Raw genomic sequence first — 19,786 nt, forward strand, 5'->3', positions numbered from 1 at the left:
GGCCATGACATGAGGGACATGAGGGCCATGAGGGCCATGACATGAGGGCCATGACATGAGGGCCATGACATGAGGGCCATGAGGGACATGAGGGCCATGAGGGCCATGAGGGACATGAGGGCCATGACATGAGGGCCATGACATGAGGGCCATGACATGAGGGCCATGAGGGACATGAGGGCCATGACATGAGGGCCATGACATGAGGGCCATGACATGAGGGACATGAGGGCCATGACATGAGGGCCATGACATGAGGGCCATGAGGGACATGAGGGCCATGAGGGACATGAGGGCCATGACATGAGGGCCATGACATGAGGGCCATGAGGGACATGAGGGCCATGACATGAGGGCCATGACATGAGGGCCATGACATGAGGGCCATGAGGGACATGAGGGCCATGAGGGACATGAGGGCCATGACATGAGGGCCATGACATGAGGGCCATGAGGGACATGAGGGCCATGACATGAGGGCCATGAGGGCCATGACATGAGGGCCATGAGGGCCATGACATGAGGGCCATGAGGGCCATGACATGAGGGCCATGACATGAGGGCCATGACATGAGGGCCATGAGGGACATGAGGGCCATGAGGGACATGAGGGCCATGACATGAGGGCCATGACATGAGGGCCATGACATGAGGGCCATGAGGGACATGAGGGCCATGACATGAGGGCCATGACATGAGGGCCATGACATGAGGGCCATGAGGGACATGAGGGACATGAGGGCCATGAGGGCCATGACATGAGGGCCATGACATGAGGGACATGAGGGCCATGAGGGACATGAGGGCCATGAGGGACATGAGGGCCATGAGGGACATGAGGGCCATGAGGGACATGGCCCTCGCTCCCTTCCATGTTGGCCTTGTGCCCTTGAAAAAAATATCTGCCATAAGTAGAGGTGCACCGAAATTAAAAAGGCCATCTTTCCTTCCAGGGCCATCCACCCTTCCACTTTGGCTTTGTGCCCTTGAAAAAAATACAGAGAACACAGTGGCCTTGATGCCCTCTCTGACGCCTAATTGATTAAAATGCATTATACCACGGCAGTCTGGAATCTCCCATTGTGACGCGCTAAATTGGGTATTGATTAACTGTCTATATATGCACACCTGAAGTAGTCCCACTATTAGGTCACTTTTCTGACCGCATAACTCCAGTGTATCAATGCGCCAAGGCACGCACGTTCATAAATTACACACAAAAAAGTTGCAAGCATTACGCGCTGAAGTGACACATGTGGCACCGCGCGTCTGGAAACACCAGCAATGTATAGTGAATCTGGAGCAAATCTTAGTAGGCCTAATCAAATTTGAAACATGTTTATTTCTCCCAACTGACCATCACTCTGTCAACTTTGTGATAGAGAGAGAGAGAGAGAGAGAGAGAGAGAGAGAGAGAGAGAGAGAGAGAGAGAGAGATATTCCCTGCGCAGAGGGACGCCCGTTTCACGTGGGCGTTTCTTCCCCACGAGAGGAGATGTTTCCTGCGGTTGTAGCGTTTATCAGTTGAGAGAGTAGCGTAACTTGTGAAAAGTATGGGATATTTTCGGATCAATAGGCTTAACTATGGGAACGCAGTGGAAAATAAATCAAGGGGAGTTTCCTATGGGAGGAGAGCATATTGGCGAGGTGCCTGTTTTGATGAAGTTAATGGCGAGGTGAGGCAGAATGTCGCCAAGATGCGCGGGGTTTTTTTTTTTTATCTATTGAGATCTGTACATGTGTAGAAATCATGCCAACTGTAGCATGGTCTAGTGGGCAAGTCAGACGCGCCCATATATCGAATGGGTAGAACATTGAGGCGACTGACTTGACAACCAAATGCGATAGAATTAACGACTGGCTCTTGACTTGACAACCGAATGCGATAGAACTATCAACGGTGTCTTGGCCGTAGCAACCTTCAATTTAGAATTAGCAACGGCAGTTCGCCAGAAAGTTATGAAAAGAAGCTTCTTGTGGCGGAAGGAATTAGTTCTACAGAAAACCTTTGTTTTAGCCATTATAGCATCGAAATAATGCCTCAAATAAATTTCAGACAGTGTGGCAACCGTGGTATAAGCGGGATAATTGACTTCACGGTGTGCGTATAACAGGAAAAATAATGCACACCGAGGTGTAACGGCCACTCCGCTTCGCGTCGTGGCCGCATCACCACCTGGTGTGCATTATTTTTCCTGTTATACGCACACCGTGTCGTCAATTATCCCTTACTTAAAATGCATGAAAATGCATCTAAGAAACATATATTTTCGTGGGGGAGGAAACCCCCAAACCCCCCCGGTAAAAAGGCATGTCCTCCTTTTTTCTAGCATGAACATGGTCACACACTACCCTTCACACAGTCTTGCGAATTCTGAATTCTGAATTCTGGTTACATTTCAATTTCACTGCTAGATTTTTTTTTGGACACTTATGGCCTTGGTGCCCTGGTTTTTGGCCTTTGTGCCCATAAAAAATGACAATTCAAAAGGCCAAGTGGCCTCACCCCTAAAATGACGAAATTCCAGGCCTGCATGTGGGAAAAAAAACACACAGTCATAGCCTGATTAATATCGACTTTCAAATCTCTTCGAGAATTGGTCTGACCAAGAGCATAACAATTGACGTTTCCCAAACAGCATTGTTGACCTGCCTCCCTTGGTTTGCTACTGGTTGATTGGCTCCTAACAAAGTGGGTGGAGCTCTTGGCCTGACTAGGAAGGTATGGCCTGGCCAAAGTCTGTTCCCATAAGTCCCATCACTCGGCGGCCATCTTGGCTATGCCTCAAACTGACTATTTGAGATTAGTCAGTGATGGGGTATATAAGAATGAATGGGGGAAATAATGTTGTGTGACAGTGGGATAACACAGCGATACACAACTCATATGGTTGGAATCACAATGAAAAACTGGTTTTAAAGGCAGTCTTAGAATGACCGAAACATGAAAGAAACACTTTAAAACAGCGTTTTTCTTTATGCTATTTTTGATCTGCGCCTGCACCACATTCCACGACAACGTTCTGTTTTGCGGCAGGTGAGAGCAAGGGTACATCCCAATATGTGACCTTGCCTCCTCCACTTGCCTCCTCCACTTGCTTCTCGTCATGATGACATCACTGACAACAGCATTATATTTCAATATCTTGCAAAAGCTCAATTGTAAAGTATTTTTCTCATTTGCAATTGGGATGGTGAATGAAAAACAGTCCCTCAAAAGTTGTTGTGGCGAGGCTGACAGCTGGGAAACTTTATCGTTTTCTCCACGGAAGAGGGGCCAGGAGGCGGGACGAGGAGGCAAGCACAAGTGGAGGAGGCAAGGACACATATTGATGCACTCAAAGTTGCGTGGCGTGGACTTCACCTCTTCCGGCCGGCTGTCAAACGGGCATCCATTCTCCGGTCATCGTACAGAAAAGACACTGGATTTATTTTCTGATAGCCAAAGCAGTAGCCTAAGCACAATGGTCGTCTCTGCTCATCAGTAATAAAAAAAAATAGGCCATTGAATAAATTAATGATGTAGCCTGCCTCAAAATTGGTGTTTTAAACTGTGATATCATTGTTGCCTAAACTGATAATAGCTATGACAAACGGTGAAAAATGTAAGAAAAAAAACTAAACTGATCAAAGTTGAATGTCTTGCAGACTTGCTCCCGTTTTGATTTTTCTTACTTATTTGTTTTCAACCATAAGAAAAACCACAACGGGTGTGCACATGTCTATGCACGGCCGTTTTTGTTTCCATGATTATAGTCCCTTTGTCCTGCACCTGCGTTTTGGATGCGCGCAGAAAGGTGATTAATGGTCGATTTGCGCTCTCTGCCCAATTCACAATGAAGTTTCCACGGACGGCAAACAAACCACATGGCCGCCAGCAAACAAACCGATTAGGTACGAGCAGTCGTAAAGGTTTACGTTTGCACTTGCGTCGAGGCGTCGAGATGATTGGATAAGTGACAGCGCAGCTCAGCAAGCAATTGGCTCTCGTTACCGGACAGGTGGGAGTGACGCCGGCAAACGCCATGTTCGCGTAGCCAAATGCTCTCGTTCATTCCTATGGAAGGTTTCATGAGTGATTCGTCTCGTATAAGACTGTCTCTGGCCTGGCTAACAAAGGGGAGGAGGAGGAAGATGAGGAGGAAGAGGAGGAGGAAGACGGGGTGGAGGGTTCGGCTGAGGAGGAAGAGGAGGAGGAAGAGGGGGTGGAGGGTTCGGCTGAGGATGGAGAGTGAGAGGGAGCGGAGGGGGTGGGGGGTTGTGATGTTGGCGGTTCGGCTGAGGAGGAGGAAGAGGAGGAAGATGAGGAGGAAGAGGAGGAGGAAGAGGAGGGTGGAGGGTTCGGCTGAGGATGAAGAGTGAGAGGGAACCGCCCACAGGACGTTTTTACAGCCAGAGGCCAAGTCCACTCAGTTGCACTCAGGGAAGACAAACTCTACTGCGAAAACACCCGAATCCCACCTATGGGTCTCAAGGAGGAAGAGAGAGAGAGAGAGAGAGAGAGAACGCAGGGTGGTGAGAGAGAGGAGATGGAGAGAGCGGGGCGAGATGTGGTCTAAGAGGAGGAGGAAGGGAAAAAAGATGAGAGAGAGAGAGAGAGGGAGAGAGAGAGAGGGAGAGAGAGAGGGAGAGAGAGAGAGAGAGAGAGAGAGAAAGAGAGAGAGAGAGAGAGAGAGAGAGAGAGAGAGAGAGAGAGAGAGAGAGAGAGAGAGAGATGGAGAGAACAAGAACAAATGGAGAGATCTTTTTCCGGTAATTATTTTTACTGGAATTAATATACACAGTCGTGCGAGCGAGCATGGGCAGGGAGCGGTGAGGTCAGCATTTCCAGCGCGCTACGCTACGCTATCGCTATCTCATCTGGAGAATCTCCCGATATGGAAAAAGCAGCCTGCAGCTCCGCTGGACCAGGCGCTGCCGTCGCGTCGTGTTGTGTCGTGCCGTGCCGTGTATGAAACGCTCGTACAATAAACAGCTCACATCCTATATTTCCTGCGCCGCCCGCTTCCTCTATCTCCGCCAGAACCGACTGGCCAGGCCGTCACCGCCGCGCCGAGCTGCGTGTTTTGGGAATGAAACACGAGTGCTATTATTGCGGCGCGGAGACGAGACGAGACGAGACGCAGCGAGGCGAGACGAGACACAGCAGCAGCTGCAGCAGCAGGGAAAATAAACGGCGGCCACTCCACCTCCACCTCCACCTCCTCCACACCCTGCCCCTGCGATCAGTCCACCTCCTCCACACCCGGCCCCTGCGATCAGTCCACCTCCTCCACACCCGGCCCCTGCGATCAATGAGTGGAAATTTCATTAGGACGCGAAAACGTTCACTTATCGCAGCCCTAACCAGGCTCAGCTGTGGAAATAGGCAGGGGCGGAACACTGCACAGGGCCTACCGGGTCCAGGCCCAGGCCCAGGGGCCCAAGAGTCAAGGGGGCTCTGAAAGCCCAAGTCTCTACATTTCAATTGTTATAGAGCGTTATAATTACACTGTCAACAATTGTATTTTCACATTTTCTTAGGGGACAACACCCCCCCCCTCCCCCAACAATGTAGGGTCTACAGCGTCTGGCCCACAACAATGTTTTTCTTTTTGTGTAAATTAACAATTCTCATGGGGGGGGGCTTTCTTGTCGTCTGGCCCAAGGGCCCAAGAAGTCCTAATCTGTCCCTGTAAATAGGGGCCAACACTGCTGTTCTGCTGGCTCACAGGACACACAATCTGCCATCTGCAGTATCCCATATCCCTATTTATACACGCCTCTTCTCCTTCTTCTCCTCCTCCTCCTCCACTCTACTCCTCTTCCTCCTCTGCCTCCTCTACCTCCACTCTCCTCCTCTCCTTCTCCTCCTCTTCCTCCTCTCCTCCTCCACTCTCCTCCTCTTCCTCCTCTGCCTCCTCTACCTCCACTCTTCCTCCTCTCCTCCTCCACCCTCCTCTTCCTCATCTACCTCCACTCTCCTCCTCTCCTCCTCCACCTTCCTCCTCTTCCTCCTCTCCTCCTCCACTCTCCTCCTCTTCCTCCTCTCCTCCTCCACCCTCCTCCTCTTCCTCCTCTACCTCCATTCTCCTCCTCTTCCTCCTCTACCTCCACTCTCCTCCTCCACCCTCCTCTTCCTCCTCTACCTCCACTCTCCTCCTCTCCTCCTCCACCTTCCTCCTCTTCCTCCTCTCCTCCACTCTCCTCCTCTTCCTCCTCTACCTCCACTCTCCTCCTCCATCTTCCTCCACCTTCCTCCTCTTCCTCCTCTCCTCCTCCACTCTACTCCTCTCCTCCTCCACTCTCCTCCTCTCCTCCTCCCTCCTCCTCTACCTCCACTCTCCTCCTCTCCTCCTCCACTCTACTCCTCTTCCACTCCTCTACCTCCACTCTCCTTTTCTTCCTCCTCTCTTCCTCCTCTCCTCCTCCTCTTCCTCCTCCTCTTCCTCCTCCTCTACCCCAGCCCAGCCCGTTCACATGCCCTCTTATTTAAACATGCAGCGGAGGCCGGATGTGGTCACTGGCACGAGAGGGAAAGTGAACAGACTACGGCCTCTGCTTCTCAGACTACGGGCCTCTCCTTCCCTACGGCCTCTCCTCCCCTACGGCTAAGCCTTTGACTTCGATATTCGATATTCGAATATAAGTCGAATGTTAAGAAAATTCGAGACATTCGAATGAATATTAATTGGCCATTTATATTCGAATCTGACATGGGTATTGCTTTTTTGGGTATTTCATTGTTATTGATTAAAATCATTTCCTTGTAAACATCACAATTCACAGTCTCAATTTATTTTTTCCATGGCTGGTTAATCACTACAGCTGTGTTGAGGAGAGTCGCGTGCGTGGCTCATCTCTCTGTGTTCCGTAGCAGGACACTTGCGGCAGGCAGTCTCCCCCAGAGTCCGCATAACAAGCAGATGAGTGCTGCAGAGTTCCATTCAAGTGAATGGCTACAGTTAATAAACAAAGTATCATCACATTAGTTTCTGGAGTTGTTGACGAGTTTCTGGAATTATGTGATTCAACCCACAAGTACCTGTGATTACGCCAAGAGTAAGATAATAACTTCTTGTTTTTTGGATTTTGACCAAATTAGCTTCGTTGGTCTGGGTGTCAGATCAGGCAGACTCCAGGTGATGATTTTGTTAGCATGCTTTTAGCATGTTTTAGCGCACTGCTAGTTTGTGTAATGTTCGTTTTTAGACGAGAGCAGTCATCTTACCTGGACCTACAAACACACTACCTAAATGTCCGTCATTAGTGATAGAAAATAAATACATATTTGTTGACATTGGGGCTGTGTGCTCAATTCTCATAATTCCCATATGATCCAATTCAAATTTTAACTTGGGCTACAAGTTTGACATGGCTGCTAGCTTTGCCATGTTTTAATCTGCATTCACACCTCTAAGTACCGTCTTCTTATAAGTGCTGAACGATCGCTAAAAACAATAATGGCTGGTTGAATGCATGTTGTTAATGGGCCATTAGGCTACATCTCCGGTTGGAATAGCCTTTTACTAGTCACTGACTGGGGGAAAGGACAACTTCAGGTTGACATCAGGTCTAACCGGGGCAATTTTAATGGTAAAAAAAAATGGATAAATATTCGAATATATTCGAATATCGTTTTTAATTTAGAAACGAACTTCGACTATGATTTTGGGGCACAAGTCAAAGCCCTACCTACGGCCTCTCCTTCCCAGACTACGGCCTCTCCTTCCCTACGGCCTCTCCTTCCCTACGGCCTCTCCTTCCCAGACTACGGCCTCTCCTTCTCAGACTACGGCCTCTCCTTCCCAGACTACGGCCTCTCCTTCCCAGACTACGGCCTCTCCTTCTCAGACTACGGCCTCTGCCTCTAACGGTACATGCACACAGGGACGACATGCTTCCTTAACGTCTCCGTGAGCAGTGCGAGTCCGAGAAGCACACTGCACAGTCAACGTCCACATTCTATCCGCGGGCAGCAGCCATTCATTTTCAATGGAGCCTGCACATTGAACGCGGACATCCGCGCAGGAAAATACTCTCGTTCTATTTTCTAGTTCTATTTTCAAGGAGCAACGCGGACATGTCCGGGCAGGACGGACATGCGCCGCGCTTACACCGCACTCCTGTGTGCAAGGCATGATTTGTTTACATGTATTCTAACAGTTTCGGACTGATAAAGGACACGTTCTGTGGACGTACTGTGGATGTCCGCGCCGTTGGTCTGAATGCAGCGTCAGACTACGGCCTCTCCTTCCCAGTGCAACGGATGCATTTTAAAGACCTGATAGTGGAGGGGTGTGAATGTCCAAACCTATTCGTAGCTCCCTCCCTCCCTCACTCATTCACTCTTCCACTCATGTCTCTTATTCTCTCGTTCCAGACCCTGCCCCTCTCTCTCTCTCTCTCTCTCTCTCTCTCTCTCTCTCTCTCTCTCTCTCTCTCTCCTCTCTCTCTCTCTCTCTCTCTCTCTCTCTCTCTCTCTCTCTCTCTCTGTCTCTCTCTGTCTCTCTCTCTCTCTCTCTCTCTCGTTATGGAAAGCAGTGCAGCGAGAGGAATAGACATGCCTGGTCATGTCAGGGCTGGACACACAACAGGACAGCAGAGGGCAGTAGAGGTGCTGCAGAGGTCAGTACAGCCTGTGTGTTTGTGTGTGTGTGTGTGTGTGTGTGTGTGTGTGTGTGTGTGTGTGTGTGTGTGTTTACCTGTAGCTCTCCACCTGCCGTGCGGAGGAGACGGTGAGGAAGGCGTCCGTGCGGGCGCAGTAGCAGAGCGGGCCGGGCAACAGGAAACCGGGCAGGAAGCGGCCGAAGGCGAACGTCTCCTGCTCGAAGAACATCAGCATGCCGTCCATAGACTGGATACAGATGAAGTGGTGGCCTGCACAATAACACATTACATTAGATAACATTACATTACATTACATTTAGAGATGCTCCGAAAATAAAAACGCAAAAAAAGACACTTTCGGTTTTCGGCCGAAAGCCAATTGGGTGGCCGAATCGGAGGCCGAATAAAAAATGAATTGAAAATGGGCATTAATTACACTAATATCAGTTCTACTCTAACATGTAAAGACTTCAAATATACATTTATTTACTTTCAAAAACATGTCTGAACATTTATTGTAAGCCGTAGATTTAAGCAAACTTTTAAAATAGTGAAAACCCTGACTTTTGATAACTTCTAACTGAATTGTTATATTTGGTTTCGGTATTCGGCCAAGAGATTCATTATTATTCGGTTTCGGTTTCGGACACAATTTTTCATTTCGGTGCACCTCTAATTACATTACATTACACTACCATCGACTGGATACAGATGAAGTGGTGGCCTGCACAATATAACACATTACAACATGTTACATTAGTTTAGCTTATTTGCTTTATTTAGTCAGGGACCATGTGCAAAGTACATTAATTACAAAGGCAAGAGATGAACTGACCCCTTTATCGGGCCGGGCCAGACATGCGCCGCGCTTACACCGCGCTTACACCGCACGCCTGTGTGCAAGGCTTTCGGTGTGTATTCACCGTAAGGGAATTTGTGTGTGCGAGAATGTTTTTACGTCTGTAAGGGAGTTTGTGTGTGTGTGGATATTTTTACACGTGTAAGGGAGTTTGTGTGAGAGAATGTTTTTACGTCTTTAAGGGAGTTTGTGTGTGTGTGAATGTTTTTGCGTGTGTAAGGGAGTTTGTGTGTGTGTGAATGTTTTTGCGTGTGTAAGGGACTTTGTGTGTGTGTGAGAATGTTGTTACATCTGTAAGGGAGTTTGTGTGTGTGTGGATATTTTTACACGTGTAAGGGAGTTTGTGTGAGAGAATGTTTTTACGTGTATAAGGGAGTTTGTGTGTGTGTGTGTGTGTATGTGTTTTTACGTCTATAAGGGAGTTTGCGTGTGTGAGAATGTTTTAACGTCTGTAAGGGAGTTTGTGTGTGTGTGAATGTTTTTGCGTGTGTAAGGGACTTTGTGTGTGTGTGAGAATGTGGTTACATCTGAAAGGGAGTTTGTGTGTGTGAGGATGTTTTGACGTCTGTAAGGGAGTTTGTGTGTGTGTGAATGTTTTTACCTCTGAAAGGGAGTTTGTGTGTGTGTGTGTGTGTGTGTGTGTGTGTGTGTGTGTGTGTGTGTGTGTGTGTGTGTGTGTGTGTGTGTGTGTGTGTGTGTGTGTGTGTGTGTGTGTGTGTGTGTGTGTGTGTGTGAATGCAAATTTGTTTATCTTGGTCTCAAAGATGAACAGATCAAGTATATGGATCACTGGAAGCATGTTGTTGTGTGGTCGGCTGAGGCCAAGATATACAAATTTGCTTTAGATGGTGTTAAAGGGGTATGCCACTATTTTGGGGCTTAATACAGTTAAAATCGTTGGCCAGGGTTTCTAAAGGTGGTAAAGTGTCTTATTTTTTATGTAAGCCGTTGTCTTGCTCCAAGACAAGTTAAAAGAGCTATGGTTTCATGTCGCTAAGCTAGTGAAAGTCAATGGATCCGTGTAGCATACCCCTTTAAGCATGTGTGGTGGTAAACAAGTGAGTTTTACAAAAAAAATCTGGCTAGTCAAGCATGCTGGTGGGACTGCCATCAACATTGGAAATCAGGGGTCCGTTTCTCGATTCTTGTAGTGGCTGACCGCCTTAAGACCGTCTTAAGACGTAACACCATTCCCTTGGATTTATTGTTGAGCGTTGCTGTCGAGAGAGAGTTGAGTCGCTCTTACGAAGGACGTTGCTACCATCGTTAGCAAAGACGCTTTCGAGAATGCCACCCCTGAATTGAATTACACCTAAAGAAATATGCATGTTAACTTGCACTGTGACTACTGAAGCAGATCATGATGCTCTCCATAGGATTTCATTCAAATCCCACACCTATCCCAATCTATTTTAGCCTTGTGCAGACTCAAAATGTAAAAGTGCAATGTAAGACAAGGATGAAACGCACACCGATGACCTCCCTTTTTCATTGACTTTTCGAGACGTTTCGGGCCAACACAGCCCCTTCTCAGACACTACAGGATTTCAACCTGAGGTGTACTTACTTTTGTCAAACGTTATTGGTATTTAGATTTTTTTTTTGAGTGAAAAAGAAATTGAAGCGGTTATATACTGTAGCCTATGTTGTAAACAGGTCACCAATCATTGTGTTGAAGTGAAATTTCTTTAATGTTGTCCTATGAAAAGATATACTTACAAATCTGCATAAATGTGAGAGGGGTGCACTCACTTCTATGACATACAGTACTGTCCCCTATCCAATCCTATCCTATTCAATACTATCATATCCTATCATGTCTTATCCAAATATGGTAAATGGTTTTAGAAAAATATCTTGGCTATGTTACATACAGCAACTATGTAGAAATGCCCCGTCTCTCCTTAGTGGAACTGTAGGGCTAAATCAGGGGTGGGGAACCTTTTTCATTCGAGGGGCCACTTCAAATTCATCAGAGGTCCTCTGAGGGCCGTACTATGATCACAAACCAGGATTTACCCCTGCACTTTAGGCCTATGTTGAAGGCAGCCACCTTCAAAACAGACCCCACCTTCTCTAAATACCCTGAATATAACTTAATTGTATTGCAAATGTAATTTCTAAGATTCCTTTACAAAATATGTCATATTTAATCTGAGGCTGCATAACATTACAATGATGTCGGGGGAGGGATAAAATGGCCGCAAACGGCCCTCGAAACATAGGCTCCCCACCCCTGGGTTAAGTGAAAGCTGGAGGACTGGAGAGGAGGGCGGCCAGTGGAGCAGGAGGGCTGCACGAGGCTCAGAGATTATCCTATGCTGCCCCCTGGTGGACTGGAGAGGAGGACGGCCAGTGGAGCAGGAGGGCTGCATGAGGCTCAGAGATTATCCTATGCTGCCCCCTGGTGGACTGGAGAGGAGGACGGCCAGTGGAGCAGGAGGGCTGCATGAGGCTCAGAGATTATCCTATGCTGCCCCCTGGTGGAGATAGACATGAGTGCACGTATAATGGTGAGATCGAACTGGGGAACTCCAACTCCCATTGTCATTGTGGCACAGCACTGCACAGCACACAAGTGCACACTGCACACAACGGAATTGCATTTATGCCTCACCCGTGCAAGGGGGCAGCCCCCAATGGCGCCCGGAAGGGAGCAGTGCGGCAGGACGGTACCATGCTCAGGGTACCTCAGTCATGGAGGAGGATGGGGGAGAGCACTGGTTAATTACTCCCCCCACCAACCTGGCGGGTCGGGAGTCGAACCAGCAACCTTTGGACTTACAACTCTGATGCCCTAACCGCTTACCCATGACTGACCAAAAACGGGAAGGGTAGAGTTTGAAATATCATCATCGGTATACTGCCCTACAAAGCCAAAGCACAATTAACTATGCCAACATTGACACTGAGAAAAGGGACTTCAAAGTACAGTATTGGTATGAGCTGGGATTAGGGATGCAAACGATTAATCGACTTCAATCGATCAATGCATTAATCGATTAAAAAACATTAATCACAATTAATCGACAATTCAACTGACAAGAGACCCAGGTGAAATGGGCATGTGAAAAGTGTGTGTGAAGAAGGGTGTGAATAGTGGGAATATTTAAATCACCTTTGGATTAATTTAAATGTGGTATGTTATCCCAACGTTTAATTAAACATTTTAGATTTAGTGGGGGTTTTTTTTCGAGAAACATTGAGATTTCGGGGGAAAACGCTGCTTATCAATTGATCGTAAGTCAATCGAAAAGACTATCAACTAATGATTAATGAATATAATAATGAATTAATCGATCATTTGCATCCCTAGCTGGGATATTGCAGCTACTGCAAATTTGACATTGCAATATCTCTAAAATGGAACACATTTGGACCATAAGGCTATGTCACAAGATAAAGTCTAAATTCAATTTTGACCAAATATGTAGTTACTGCACTTTACCTTTGTAGGGCTGTATACTGCCAGCCCTACAATTTCAGAACGCAGTATGATTCGAAATGGCAAACTGAGAAAAACGGCTTTAAAGTTTCCTTTCAGGCCACGCAACTGTGTTGGAGGTTAAGTGGTGATGACACTTCCAGATAATACTTTTTTTATGGTGGAAATTTATGCACACAAGAAAAAAAACGAAATAAACAACATTCTCATTACATTTTAGCTGAAAAATCAATATACTGCGTTCTGTTGTGGTATTACTGTCTACACCAAAACCACGGTGTCAATGGAGAAGTGCAGTATATTGCGCGATATACTGCGTTCTTGGCTAGTACGACGTAATTTCCTAAAACCAAAAAGCGCAGTATGTACCTGTGACTCCTCCAAAGGGCCCGTATGTCATGTTACAGGCGGTGCACTGCAGGTTGTGTGTGTGTGTGTGTGTGTGTGTGTGTGTGTGTGTGTGTGTGTGTGTGTGTGTGTGTGTGTGTGTGTGTGTGTGTGTGTGTGTGTGTGTGTGTGTGTGTGTGTGTGTGTGTGTACCTGTGACTCCTCCAAAGGGCCAGGTCATGTTGCATGCTGTGCGCTGCAGGGTGTGTTCGTGTGTGTGTGTGTGTGTGTGTGTGTGTGTGTGTACTTGTGACTCGTCCAAAGGGCCTATATGTCACGTTGCATGCAGTGCGCTGCAGGTTGCTTGTGTGTGTGTGTGTGTGTGTGTGTGTGTGTGTGTGTGTGTGTGTGTGTGTGTGTACCTGTGACTCCTCCAAAGGGCCCGTATGTCATGTTGCATGCCGTGCGCTGCAGTGTGTGTTCGTACACCAGCCTCAGCTGATACTGATCACCATGCTCCACATTACCAGCAGTACCTGCAGAGGAGGACACACACACACACACACACACACACACACACACACACACACACACACACACGCATGCACACACGCACATACGCACACACGCACACACGCACACACGCACACACACACACACACACACACACACACACACACACACACACACACACATATATACACACATATATACACACACACACACACACACACACACACACACACACACACACACACACACACACACACACACACACACACACACACACACACACACACACACACACACACACACGGGAAGTCATTTAATATAACATTACCAGCAGTACCTGGAGGACACACACACACACACACCTTACCAGGCCTTACAGGACTAGAATTATTGTTGTGGACATTTTCTCTCTGTGCTGGATAGCGGCTTACCTGCCACAGCGTAGACGGAGAGCTTTCTGGGGTGCAGCACAGCGAGGTGGAGAAGCTCTGAACACCTGGGGAAACACATGGCATGACAAGATACATGAAGACATGGCATCGTAAGATATATGAAGATAAGGCATCGTAAGATACATGAAGATATGGCATCGTAAGATACATGAAGATATGGCATCGTAAGATATATGAAGATATGGCATCGTAAGATATATGAAGATATGGCATCGTAAGATACATGAAGATATGGCATCGTATGAAGATATGGCATCGTAAGATACATGAAGATATGGCATCGTAAGATATATGAAGATATGGCATCGTAAGATATATGAGGATAAGGCATCGTAAGATACATGAACACATGGCATCGTAAGATATATGAAGATATGGCATCGTAAGATATATGAACACATGGCATCGTAAGATATAGGAAGATATGGCATCGTAAGATAAATGAAACACATGGTGTCCTAAGATACATGAAAGACATGGTATAAGAAGCTCTGAACACCTATGGAAACACATGACATGACATGATATATGAAGATATGGCATCTTAGGCAGAGATGGCCAAAGTAGAAATAAAAAACTGTTTCTGAAAATACACTTTCGGTGTTTGACCGAAAGCCAATTGAGTGGCCGATTGGAGAAACAGTGACTTACGAGACGAACTTGCCGAGCTCCAGCTGGATGATGGGGTCCTTGAGGTGCACCTCCAGCAGCTGAGTGTCGGCCTCCGCCGCCTCGCCGGGTTTCGACGGGCGGGGCAGGAAGACGCGCAGCATCCCCATGTAGCTGCCCACCACCACTTTGTCTGCCAGGAACAGTCAAGAGCACAAAGCTATTTAAAAGGGGTATGCCACTATTTTGGGGCTAAATAATCAAAACGAATGACTTGATTTAATAAGTAGACATTAGGGATGCAAAAGATTAATCGACTTTAATCGATCAATGCATTAATCGATTAAAACACATTAATCACAATTAATCAACAATTCAACTGACAAGAGACTCAGACGAAATGGGCATGTGAAGGGTGTGTGGGAAGAGGGGTGTTTATAGTGGGAATATTCAATTCACCTTTGGACTAAAGAATTGAAATAGAATTAATTTAAATGTGGTATTTTATCTCAATTCTTAATAAAAATGTTTAGATTTAGTAGTTTTTTTCCGAGAAACATTTAGACTTCGGGGGGAAAACGCCGCTTATCAATTAATCATAAGTCGATCGATAAGACTATCAACTAATGATTCATGAATTAATCGATAATATGCATCCCTACTAGACATAGTGAACATAATACGGTATATCTATGATGTGTGTACTAGCTACAGAGTGTGTGTGCTCACCAAAGCCAGTTCCACTGTTGTCCACGTCCCCTACGCACAGGCAGCCCTGGTCGAACTCCTCCCCCTCCCCCAGGACGCTGGCCCACCACTCCCGTGCCTTGAACAGAGACATCCTGCAGGTGGCGCTACAAACACAAAACAAACACAAGATGCAGTAGGACATAAGATCAGGGCTGTCACAATATTCAATAAATCAATGAGTGCTTCTTAATATGCGACCTTGCCTCCTCCACTTGCCTCCTCCACTTGCCTCCTCCACTCGCTTCTCGTCATGATGACATCACTGACAACAGCATTATATTTCAATATCTTGCAAAAGCTCAATTGTAGAGTCTTTTTCTCGTGTGCAATTGGGATGGTGAATGAAAAACAGTCCCTCAAAAGTTGTTGTGGCGAGGCTGACAGCTGGGAAACTTTATCGTTTTCTCCACGGAGGAGGGGCCAGGAGGCGGGACGAGGAGACAAGCACAAGTGGAGGAGGCAAGGTCACATATTGGGATGCACCCAGGGTGTAGTAGGACATGAGATCAGGACTGTCACAATATTCAATAGGCCTAATATATCGTACAATACGTTTTTACAAGTATGATAACTTTTTTTTGCCACAATAAGTTATTGCATGCTTCTTTGTTTTCCTCGTCACTCTCTCTAAAGGGCCGTACATACACGTCGCTCCTAGTTACTCGCTCAGCGAATGAACTCAATAGAATGTCAATGTGTTCCAGCGAAACTAGCAGGCGAGTAGGCGAGTACTGTACAAGCGATGCGATGTGGGCGGATCCCGAGTTGAAAATATTTTATCTTCGAGCGAGGCGAGTAAGCGAGTAACCAATTGGAAGGCAGAGTTCGGTACTTCTCGCCTGTTCATTGGCAGTTAAAGCCGCGGGAACTTTCAGCAAACGTTCCATGAAACAGAGGCGAGTAGACGAGCAAGCGAGAAGCTAGCAAATAGCAGCGATGTGTGTGTACGGCCCTTAAGACTGAATATCGATAGGCACATTTCACTCAGTGCAATGATACTTAAATGTTGGTGTACTTTTAATTTTCAGTCTGTCTACCTTGTATATCTCTCTATCTACCCCTCTATCTAGCACCCCCTGCTGCATCACTTTCAAATTAGAAAGGGTGTATTCACATTTTTATCCCATTGTCATCACATTTTTTGAAAATGACAGAGAAGACAAAAGAACCAAACACCAGCATTTCATGTGTTGTTCATGACATTGCAGGCTACGTTTAGACAAGGAACTGGCCATTTTAAAATATAAGTCTTTTAGATATTCAATTTTTAATTCAAATAACACCACAGACAGCTTTTTGTGACTAACACTGACTGATATAATCAATGCTGAATGTATAGTGTCCTACCCTCACATGTGAACCTTTCCTAGTCTGTTTCTCCCTTAATGTTAGTGTCAGATTCAAACCAATGCAGTTCTCTGGGGTGCTACCGTACTAAAAAGGCACACTGTATAACTGAAATCCGTGTCGGTCGGGTCCCAAAGTGTCTGATTTCACGTGAAATTACCCTTAGACAAGAGGAAAAAAAACTTCAAATATTGCTTAAGTGTTTCTTTCACAGAGATCTGAGAATTCTGTCAAGATATTGGAATTGAAAAACTGCTGCCCGAAACGTCACATTAAAAAAAGAGCAACGGGTGCTTGGTGTCGCAGACTTTTCTTTCTGTTTTTGAAGGTATTTTTGCTGGTCCTGCACCCATCTTTTTGAGACGGATGTGCATGTTTTTCTCTCTTTAACTACAAGATATTGGAATTGACCATGGCCTCTGATGATGATGCCATCTCTTCCTGGGGCTGCTGTTGTGATTAGAGCCTGTTTGAGGCGCTGGCTAATAATCAGCAGTACAGTCAGAGAGAGTAGAGAGAGAGAGGTTCCATTGGCCCATTGTTTCCTGGTTCTATTATGGCCCCCCTTAGGCAGAGGCAGACCTAAGGACTGTTCTATTCATTGTAGGAGCATTATGACACGGCCCTTTAGGCAGACCGGAACCTGGTCGCGTTAGGTGCCCATAGAAACCTATTATGTTGGCATATCTCTATATACTTAAAGAATCTCTGGTACAGTGGTCCCACTAGTGCAGGGGTGGGGAACCTGTGGCTAGCGGTTTTCCCGTGTCACTAGCCATCCAGCTAGTCTACTAGCCACACATTTGTTTTTGTTTTTCCTTTTCTTTATCATGACGCTGATCATCTACCCTCAGAAGATGAGGTGCAAAAGCAATAAGATGACTGCATAGCTTTCTACATGGTAATAAGTCAAACAAATAGAAACTGAGTAACTGAGCTTTTTCTTGAACTACCGTATACATACAATTGATACACAAAGGGCAAATTGCAGAATATACGCTATTCTGATCATACCATAGAATAAGCTACCTGCCAAGTTGGCTAGTGACACTGACATTGTCACCAGCCATAGCCAAGTTTTACCAGCATTTGGCTGGTTGGCAGGTGCCAGTGTCAAGCCCTGGTGGGGAACCTGTTTCATTCAAAGGGCCACTTCCAGTTTCATAAAGTCCTCCAAGGGTCGTAATATGAACACAAACCAGAATCTCCCCCTGCACTTTAGCCCTACAATAGGGCCTATAATATTGAAGGCGGTCGCCTATACAACAGACCCCACCTTGGTCCCCTGAAAATATAACTTTACTGAATAATATTGCAAATTAGTTTAATTTCTAAGACCGCTTAACAAATCATGACAGGATTACCATTGCAACAACACATCATCAGTAGGGTAAAACTAACCTGTCTCACGACGGTCTAATATCGCATGTGAAACTGCATGAAATTAAATGTATATCTTGGGCTGGGTTCTCACTCAGGCCATATTCCCCACCCATGATGCACCAGTGGCAGGGCACTCAACCCCCCGTCGTCCCCTCTCTGAGTGCATCACAATATGTGACCTTGCCTCCTCCACTTGCGCTTGTCTCCTCGTCCCGCCTCCTGGCCCCTCCTCCGTGGAGAAAACGATAAAGTTTCCCAGCTGTCAGCCTAGCCACAACAACTGTTGAGGGACTGTTTTTCATTCACCATCCCAATTGCAAATGAGAAAAAGACTCTACAATTGAGCTTTTGCAAGATATTGAAATATAATGCTGTTGTCAGTGATGTCATCATGACGAGAAGCGAGTGGAGGAGGCAAGGTCGCATATTAAGACGCACTCTTTAAGTTATAGCCTACTATGCGGAGGCACCATGTGACAGACTTTAGGCCAGGGGATTTACTTCCACACAGCACCGTCAAGCTGATTTCCTAATTGCTAACTGCTGAGCAGGTGGAACAGACAGCTAGCCTCTTAATCCAGTGGACGCACGCGTTGCGTTCACACGAGGAGAGGAGATGTGCCCGCCATCCCTCCCTGCTAGGGCAACACTTGATGTGATTGAAGGAATGGGGCAAGAATATATAGACGTACGCCTAATTATTGAAATTGAACTTCCATGGCATGTTTTTCTGTAGCAGCAGTCCCTCATAAAGTCTGGTCAGGATGATGGATTATAAAGACCCGAAAATACTGAACTGGGGATGGAGGATCCAGTGTGTGCCGTTGTCTTTTGTCACACAACAACACACACAAATTAGTCTGCGGAAGTGCAAGTCTAGTGGACTTAGTCGAGCTTTAGTTCTGGGTTACAGACTATCTGCACACTGGATAACATTATTGTATGTACTTCGTAGATGAAAAGAGTAATTCCATGACACACCGTGTCTTATTGTAATCAGTAGGTCCTATTGAGGAAACGTATGGAATCTGCTGTTAGATGTATTGTGCCTGTGTAATAGAGTAAGTAAGCACGTCCATCCCTGCAACAGTTATGCTAACAGCAAGTTTGCAAGCTGGTAGGCTACCATGAACAAATCCTGCTGTCTGACCAAACCAACATTTACAACGAACACTCAGCTAGCGAGCCAGAAAGGTGACAATGCAGTGCCTTCAAGCAACCATGAACGATAACACACTAGCCCATCAGTTTGACAGCTTGTTGAGGCAGAATTTTGTTTTCGTTTATTTCACTGTAGTATCGGGCAGTGGATGATGCTCTCCACTGCCCCACTCCATGTTATTAATCGCTAACGTTAATAGGTGGCTTTAGCTAAATAAGATAGCTTGTGCCACTGCCAACCTGTGGAAACTCGCGTCGTTAGTGGGCTTCTGTGCAAGTTGCAGCACGCGACAAGTTGTCAGATTGCTAAACTAGCATGATTGCCCATGACCGAATGTGCACAAGACAAAA

The 19,786-nt window shown here is 46.4% G+C and overlaps 1 protein-coding gene across 1 annotated transcript in view; it reads right to left on the reverse strand.

The window, feature by feature from the left end:
- The window catches only part of bbs9 (Bardet-Biedl syndrome 9), a 113,993-nt gene that overhangs the window by 94,103 nt on the left and 104 nt on the right, over window positions 1–19,786 (reverse strand). The window contains exons 2-6 of the mRNA XM_063198409.1: window positions 15,524–15,648; window positions 14,837–14,987; window positions 14,165–14,229; window positions 13,643–13,756; window positions 8,685–8,859 (exon numbers count right to left, since the gene is read on the reverse strand). Of these exons, the coding sequence (XP_063054479.1) occupies window positions 8,685–8,859; window positions 13,643–13,756; window positions 14,165–14,229; window positions 14,837–14,987; window positions 15,524–15,635 (617 nt within the window). The 5' untranslated portion in view covers window positions 15,636–15,648. The remainder of the gene's footprint in view (window positions 1–8,684; window positions 8,860–13,642; window positions 13,757–14,164; window positions 14,230–14,836; window positions 14,988–15,523; window positions 15,649–19,786) is intronic.

The sequence above is a fragment of the Engraulis encrasicolus genome, chromosome 5 (genome assembly GCF_034702125.1).
Source record: "Engraulis encrasicolus isolate BLACKSEA-1 chromosome 5, IST_EnEncr_1.0, whole genome shotgun sequence".
NCBI lineage: Eukaryota > Metazoa > Chordata > Actinopteri > Clupeiformes > Engraulidae > Engraulis > Engraulis encrasicolus.